The sequence below is a fragment of the Cynoglossus semilaevis genome, chromosome 19 (assembly GCF_000523025.1).
Source record: "Cynoglossus semilaevis isolate Cse_v1.0 chromosome 19, Cse_v1.0, whole genome shotgun sequence".
Classification (NCBI taxonomy): domain Eukaryota; kingdom Metazoa; phylum Chordata; class Actinopteri; order Pleuronectiformes; family Cynoglossidae; genus Cynoglossus; species Cynoglossus semilaevis.
In genome coordinates this window covers 4,171,796-4,179,866 of record NC_024325.1, presented here as the reverse complement: position 1 = coordinate 4,179,866, position 8,071 = coordinate 4,171,796, and the positions used below count along the sequence as shown (strand labels likewise).

The 8,071-nt window shown below is 39.1% G+C and overlaps 2 protein-coding genes across 3 annotated transcripts in view; one reads left to right on the top strand and one right to left on the bottom strand.

Annotated features, from left to right (window-relative positions):
* Positions 1-742: 742 nt before the first annotated feature.
* znhit3 (zinc finger, HIT-type containing 3) lies at positions 743-2,362 on the top strand. The gene is made up of 5 exons (XM_008332386.3): positions 743-946; positions 1,163-1,194; positions 1,302-1,358; positions 1,437-1,559; positions 1,850-2,362. Exons 1-5 carry the CDS (start codon positions 879-881, stop codon positions 2,020-2,022), a joined length of 453 nt encoding a protein of 150 aa, XP_008330608.1. The 5' UTR covers positions 743-878; the 3' UTR covers positions 2,023-2,362.
* Positions 2,363-3,027: 665 nt separating this feature from the next.
* myo19 (myosin XIX) overlaps positions 3,028-8,071 on the bottom strand; it is an 11,080-nt gene continuing 6,036 nt past the window's right edge. The window contains exons 9-23 of one of the 2 annotated variants that reach the window (XM_025065781.1): positions 7,905-7,981; positions 7,717-7,807; positions 7,474-7,639; positions 7,314-7,387; positions 7,102-7,223; positions 6,870-6,980; positions 6,235-6,411; positions 5,998-6,135; positions 5,815-5,922; positions 5,650-5,720; positions 5,472-5,555; positions 4,828-4,948; positions 4,616-4,745; positions 3,986-4,071; positions 3,028-3,896 (exon numbers count right to left, since the gene is read on the bottom strand). In XM_025065781.1, coding sequence (XP_024921549.1) covers positions 3,426-3,896; positions 3,986-4,071; positions 4,616-4,745; positions 4,828-4,948; positions 5,472-5,555; positions 5,650-5,720; positions 5,815-5,922; positions 5,998-6,135; positions 6,235-6,411; positions 6,870-6,980; positions 7,102-7,223; positions 7,314-7,387; positions 7,474-7,639; positions 7,717-7,807; positions 7,905-7,981 — 2,027 coding nt within the window. In that variant the 3' untranslated portion in view covers positions 3,028-3,425. The other variant, XM_008332388.3, reaches the window with a different exon arrangement.

Genomic DNA, 8,071 nt, shown 5'->3' with positions numbered 1-8,071 from the left:
GGTTTTTTGCTTCCGCTACTACCCGAACCGCAGTCCGCTTGGCCTGTCTGTACCCATCGGCTGCTTCAGGAGTCTCACGAACCAACCAGGCTTGGTAGGACTGGGAAAAAAACAAAAATTAAAACTGATTTTTTTTTTTTTTTTTTTGCAATGGATTGCCGCCACGACAGGCAGCGTAGGCCTTACGGCCGCAGCTTCGGACGACCGCGCCAACAATGGAAGTGGAGAACATAGTCCACTCAGACTCAATGTCTCTTGAAAGCCCCCCTTACCGGGGATTCCGCCAGACGTTCCCAACAGACCCTCACGATACGTTTGGGTCTGCCAGGTCTATCCAGCTTTGCCCCCCGTAAGAGGAGCCAACTCACCACCAGGTGGTGTTCCCACTTCTCGTTTATTGTCCATTCTTCCATCTTTCTGAGCTGCATCTCTGCATTTGTCTCTGAGAAAAGTTGCTTCAACTGTTCCATCACTTAAGCGTTGCTGACGAAGTCAGTGTTGTATTTCGGTCTTTAACCCTTTTTTTCGCAATGTCTTTTCAGCCTTAACTTGCATTTCATCACCAGAGGACATCTTGACATGATCTGGTGACACCCAGCTTGTTTTATGGATTTTCTTGTGAGGGAACACTCCCCCCCGATCACCAGATTATTGTTTTCACAGGTTCCATCAAGCATCTCCGAAGCTATTTTTTTTATTAACTAAAATATTTATACAGAGCTTTTATTTTGGAGGAGAGGTTACCGAGTCTGAAGCGTCATTATTTATTTCCGTTCCGCCATACTTGTCCGACCCATGCTGTTGGTGAGCGAGTAGCAGCACCAAGTGGAGTCTCTCTAATTAATCCTCTCTACAGAGTTTCTTTACCTTTCGTCAGGATGCAGATATGCGGCGTATGCAGCGAACAAGCCATAAAATACAGATGTCCAGGCTGCAGAGTAAGATAGTAAGTAATGTTAGCATCAATGTTTACAGTGTTAGCAGTGGTTAGGCTTAGCACGCGGCGAGTTTGTAAAATAAAATAAAAAAGTATATATATATTTTTTATTCGTCAGCGTGGCATATACATTTATTTTATATACATATACTTGCTGTTTTGTATTTATTGAATAATTAATATGGGTGATTTGAAGGAAAATATATGTTTGCTTTCCTCTTTCAGTTGTTCCCTTGGCTGTTACAAGCGACATAAAGGTCTTTTTTTTTTTTTTTTTAAATCAGTCTTCAAATGTTTCGTCTTTGGAGATTCTCAAAACAGGAAGTAGATAATTCGTGTTTTTGTTGTTTTTTTTTCATCATAGGAGACGCATGTCTGTATGCTGTACAGACACCTGAATTAGGGGACTCCTCGACTACAGGTATTTGTTTTCAGTTGACTTCAGTTTACATTAGAGCTTTTCAGACTATAACAGCTTTTATTGTCCTGATCAATCCAGATGTGCGTGCTAGCAACACTGGCCAAACAAAAAGTAATGCTGATGGGACACCTTGGAGTGTTGACAGCCTTCTATGTGAGGACATCATCGATAGAGTTCCTCTACCCAAGCTCCAGTTGTTAGGTATCAAATGTCTTGTTCTCTGGGACCAGACCCATGATTTACTTCTACTTTCTGAGACACAGTTTTTAATCGTCTTTGTTGAAATGGGTATCTGTAGAAAATTAGGTAGGATCTACCTTTGAATCTTTTAAAAAAACGATAAACTAGTTGCTGTCCCATTTTAAAAAAAACTATTGCTTTTAACTTTATATTTTTTCCATTATGATGTCGCCGTTTGTTTGAAACATTGCTTGGTATATCAAGTATATAAAAAAAAAACCCCTGTTAATATATCATCACTTTGTCCCCAGGTCAGTCAAAGGAACTGAAAGATCTTCTGAGCAATCCCCATCTGAGACGGCTACTGCGCTCTGTAGACACTGCGGAGAGTAAAGACAATGCCATGAAGACCGTAATGCAGGAGCCGTTGTTCGTCGAGTTTGCAGATCGGTGTTTGAATATTGTACAAGGGGATGGTCAGTAATTAACATATGATGGAGATGATGATGATCTCAGTGGAGTCATGTCTTTCTATTTCACCTACACCGTTAATGTTATTTCGGATGGATGCCAATGTACTTTATTTAAAACTTTTAGCTATTAAAAACAGAGATGACACTGATGACAGAGCAGTCAGGACACCTTTGGTAACACCAGTTTATTTCAGTCATAAATACAGCGATTTTAAGCTTCGTTGTAGAGGTAGAACCAACCCAACACGACTCACCGTTAGTTAAATTTAGAGCAGAAAAAAAATAAACCATTAACAAAGAGACTGTAAAAAAAAAAAAAAAAAAATTAAATGTTTTGACCTCTATGACAAATCTTGTCCAGCGGTGTATAATATTTTTACAGCAGCAGATAAATTGTGAAAAAAATCACTTTAGACAAACTTGGTTAAAGTCCATACAAAAAAAAAAAAACATTACTTTTAGCAAAGAAGCAATATTATTCTGAACTAAATTCACCCTTTTCCCCAATGCTTGTTCAGTGATTCCCTTTTTAAAAAGCATTAGTGGAAGTGAAGTGATTCCCTTTGGTTTTCCAGAAGAGTAAAAATAACCTGACATTACATTTGTGAAGTTCAATCACTTCTGATTTCAAACCTGAAAGAAACATCCCTGTATAAATAATTACCATGCTCTTTTGTTTGTTTTTTTATTTTTCTATTACATTTTCTCTCAGAAGCGACATTATATTTTTGATATACTGATAACATTTCTGATACTGCTCACATCATAAATGTACTCAATTACTCCTTAATGGAGAAAGAGGTGAGAAACTGTGTTGCGATTTGAGATCAAGGACTTTAGTAATACTCCATCGAAACAACTATGTGTTAAAATGTGGAGAATGCAGGAATTAACTATTGGTGCTTTTGGTCATTCATCCAGCAATTTCAATGGGCTAAGAAAAGTGTAAAGCAGTCCATTAAAACAAAGAATTGGCAGATGCTGCAAGGAATACTGGGGTGGTCTAGGATCAGCTGGAGGAACTTTTCAAAAATTACAAGTCTGGATAAAGAAAATTGCAATTTTTTTTTTATGAATCAAGATAATGCATAATCAACAGACGAAAAGTGCAACATCAACATAATCAACATAATCTCACTCACAGTTGTTTGGCATAATATCAGTCGTGAGGTGTATTTTGTTGAATCAACCCTTCTGTGTAAATGTTCTTTAAAAAGGAACTCTAAATTCCTGCATTCTCCACATGTAATAAGTACTTTGAATTCCACTGTAATACATACCTAGATGTATACGTTTTGCATCACTTAATAATACGAGGGTAAACTTTGGCCGCTTTAAAAAAAATACTTCTAATCTCCCAATTTAGAACCAGTCTTAATGAGTGCGATTACACTGTGACCACCTTTGAATCGGATTAATGGAGTCTTTCTTTAGTGTTTTGAAAAGAGGAAATTCTCTCCAGCAGGATCTCATTAAACCCTGTAATATCACTCTTGAAGTCCGGTCGCATGTCCGCATGGAGAAGTGGAGACTGTTGAAAGTGCAGTTTGACAGATCCCTGTATCCTGGGCTGAGCCCGTATGGAAGCGAGGTCTTTGGTGTACTGGTTAGTCTCCACTCTGTACTTCTCTTTAGTGGACTGCAGGTTTAGTGAGGAAATCATTGAGATCATTTTCTGGAAGTCCGTAGGTGTCAAAGAAACAATTACAGATGCAGCAGAGGCCAAGGCCAGGCCCACTGGCCACCCTCGCACGGTGACTGGCTCCTGCAGGGTGGGGAGCTGCACTGAGGCTTGTCCACCAATAAAGTTCACTGATGACATGTTGGCTTCCGTCAGGTCCTCTACGTCATCGATTTCGGACTCAGCCAAGGACTTTAATAGATCCTGCCATCAGAGCCAAACAATGATTGCAATTATTACAAGGAATGAGCTTGAAAAGCAGATAAGGTAAGCGTCGCTCTGTGAAATTTGACCTTCCATCTCCTCCAGCTGTTCTGAATGACGACAGCTGCTCGGTGATACCTGCGAACCTTCCTCCTAACCAGCCAGGATCGCACAGCTGCAGGCGGTAGAATGATAATAATTGAAACTCAGATTAACGTTCATTATGCGACAACACTCCATATAAAAACATGTCAACTCCATGTGAGTACATTAGGATTGGCTTTTCATTAAAAAAAACATCAATTCACTTATCATTCATTTGTACATTCACTTTAAATGGGGAAGTACGAGACACTGTACTCTAAAGGTCAACGACAACAGTGTTCTATTTAACTGGGAAAAAAAAGCAATTTAATTATAGAAAAAAATTATATTAGAATAATGTGCCTGGAAAAACCAACACAGATTTCTCATTTAATAAACAGATTGTAAAGCTCACTTAGACAAAGTGTGGTGCGTAAATTTAAGATATTAAAGTAAAATGTCTATCAACTGCTATTTACCAAATCTAAAAGTTGAAATAATAATGGGGAAATCCTGGCAGTACTGCGAATAAAATTCAAATAAAAGCCCTATTTTCCTATTGTCAAGACTAAAATTTGAATTCAAAGTCGGCAGTCTTTGACAGTGTGTAAACACGGAGACATCAATGACTTTACCTGCTTGGATCAGAGTAGCAGATCTCTGTTGTGTTTGGCGCTTCCGTCTCTGATGCCGCAGCCAGCAGCACTGAACGGTGAAGGCGCACTGCGACAGGATCTTCTTCCTCCGATGCTCCAGCAAGTCCAGCTGTGAGACAAGGAACGTTAAATGAATCATGAGAAATATCCGAGCTGGACGTGGAGCTGCCAGTGAACCTCGAAAAACTGACCATTGACTGGGTGAGAAAAACTTTGGTTCTTCCACAGTGACCCCATGAGTTGTGACCAGTGTCGTTTGACGGTGACGCCTCACAGAGAAGCTGCTCCACCTGTTGCTGAAGATCACTGTTGCTTTCGCCGAGGGATAATTTAGAGAGATACGATAGATATTCAGTGGCAACACAGCTTGAACACATTTGAAAAATGTCCTTTTCAAACATGAATGTTGCTTATCTGTGTTAGTCAGAAAGTAAAAAAAAACAGGTTAAGGGCCCAAAAGCACAAAAATAAATTTGATTATTGTCCAGAAATATCATCTCAAACATGATACAGCATGGCAGGTGCGAGTAATGAAAGTAAAAGATAATGAAATGCTAAACGATTGACAGCATTCACATTCAGTGAGAAGGCTTTTCTAAATAAGGAGATATCGCATGCACAGATGCATAGAGTTACCTTAAAGTTTCATAGAAGTTGAAAACATTACAAGAAATTCCTGCTTTAAAAGACCAAACCGGAAGAGTCCAGGCAGGGTAAGGAAGTGGGAATACAATTTACTAAAAGGGTGTAAGAAGGAAAAGGAGAACAAACAAGGAGCAAAGAGAGAACGTGGTATGATGAATATTTGACCGTTGTCAGCTTGCCAAAATCTGACACTGAGGGACACAGCAAAAAAAACCTGAAACCTGAATGTTTTGCCCTCAGTCCATAACGCCGTACGAAGCTTCTGAAAGGAATTCTGCCGAACAGAAGCAGTGACAAAAGTGACGAGTCAACAAAACACAAAGAAATAGCAGAAGAAAACACCAAAAGAAAAACATAATATTTTATACCTGATTGGAAAGCCGGCAGCACTGATGTGAATGGTCTCCACAATCCCACAGGCTGTCAGTTGCATGAGAACCTTACAAAAGAAATAAAAAAGAAAAGAAAAGAAAACATCTGTAAAAAGAAACGTTTTTAGTTAAGAGAGGACAGAGTCGAATAGGGTAAAACACCTCTTTCTTTTTGAAGGTCAGTGGTCTGCAGCCTCGGTTGGGTTTGATGCAACGGGTGTAATGCGGAGTCGTAGTGTTAAGAATCTTCATTAGGTTTTCTAGAGAATTCTAAAGACAGAATTTAGCAGCGGTCCCATTTAACACCAGTTAAAACTGACGATATGGGTGTTCGTTGTCTCTTACCTTGAACTTGGAGACCACTGTGATTTTATTTAGGTCCTTGGCAATCAGCCTGTCAGTGTCCCTGTTAATGAATATTTCTCGAAGCAGAACGTTTTCAGACTTCTGCAGCAGACTGATGAGTTCTGGTGGCACTGGGTCCTGAACATGGAGGAACAGAAAATGAATAGAAACGCACACGAGCTACAAGGATGGCAAGCAAAATAACAAAGTTTAAATAAAAAAACAATTTTAGCTTACCTTGTTTTTCTCCACCATGCCCTCTAGGTGGTAGTCAACTTGACCAGCATAATGGGCTACGGTGAAGTGGGGTACATTACTGAACTTGTTCCAGCTGATGTGAGTGTTATTGCAAAGCTCCATCTCCAAACGAACTCTGAGGGTCTTGGCATCAGGGGTCCTATTGAGACGACTTGTCTAAAGAAAAAAAACATATATATATATATAAAGCTGGTATACATGCATTCAACTTTTGTTTTTTTTCCCCCATTCATTTGCCACCAAAATTGATTATGTTCAACATTTGCATGTTGAAATTGAAATTATAACAATTTTGCCCATCACTGTTGGTAGAATCAATCAGTGTTTTTTTTTGTCTTAGCTTAATGGTTAGCTTTTCAGCCAATCTACAGTGGCCTGCTGGCTTTGAAAAAAAAAAAGAAAAAAAAGAAAGAATTTTATTAATTCAACAGAGCTCTTATGAGATGTCAAAAAAAATTAAAAAAAATAAAAAAATCAAAAAATCCTCCTGCTGTGCTTCAGTGTTTTTGCTTTAGTTTAACTTATATAAATCCAGACTTAATACTGCACATCAGGGGACACCAGGTATATGGGGGGGTCCCATGATCAATAAATGACTACATAGAAAAATATACCTCATTCAGAAGAGAAAAGATGCTGGGGCTCCCCTCAATTAGATCTAAGCAGCTCTGGTTGTCTTGATATTTGACAAAGGACCACTGCAGACCTTCTGATACATATTCGTCCTAAACAAACAGATTACAATTAAACATCACAAACAAGGCATGGCACATTTCTTCCTTTAGAAACAACGTAAAGAAGCTTGAGGCACCGTGAGAAGAGCCCAGTCCAGGAGTGCTACTGTACCTGCTGAGCTCTAAGATAATGGGCCACAAAATGTTGCTGCAGTTTTTCGTTTGCATAGTTGATGCAAAGCTGCTCTAGGAGATTTTTCTGAAAACACTCAAAGCCATAAACATCAAGAATTCCTGGACACAACACAGAGGGAACAGTGTGAGTACATTACCGTAATTTGCTGGTTTGTTTAAAAAAAAAAAAAAAAAAGAAGATGTTCATACCAATAAAGTTGCACCACATGGATTTATCGGCAGATATGCTCTTGTTGACAAGTTTCACCAGCCACTCAAATAAACTGTGGAAAAGGGACATACAGTACATTTATGGCATACGCTACATACAGACAGCGTTGCAATTTGATGACGAGGTTTTCGTTCTTACCGAGCGTAGGTGACCTTGGCCAGACAGTCTCTTCTCAAGCGGCACTCAGCCTGAGAACAGGGTTTCAGGATGCTCTGCTTTCCCGCCTTTAGAGTCCTCACTCTTAAACACTCCCAAAGCTCGTCAAATGGGACGCAAAGCAGCTCCGCAGCCTTTTCCAAGAAGTCTGAACACGGGGAAACAGAAACATTTTTCATTGTTTTTAAATCTGTGTTTTATCTCAAACAAAGTCGCATCAAATACCTTTTGATTCTTTTTCAATGTCCCAGGTTTGTGATTCATCCACGGAAGATGAGACATTCACATTGCCCAGCTGCAGAAGACCTGCAAGAACCTTAAAAAAAAAAAAAAAAAAACCAAACATGTTGACTCTGGGTTTACAGAGAAGAAGCAGAATCAGTAACTCTAAAGGCTGATGATTAATGTCCCACCATAAAGATTTGTCTCTGTCTTTCTTTGTCAATGCCCAGATGACCCATTGCTTCTAAGGTTTCATGAATACAGTCCTCTGTAAAACACATAAAGAAAAGTCAGTTCTTAAAATCATACACATCTGGGAAAAAATTTCATATAAATATACAGTATATATATATATATA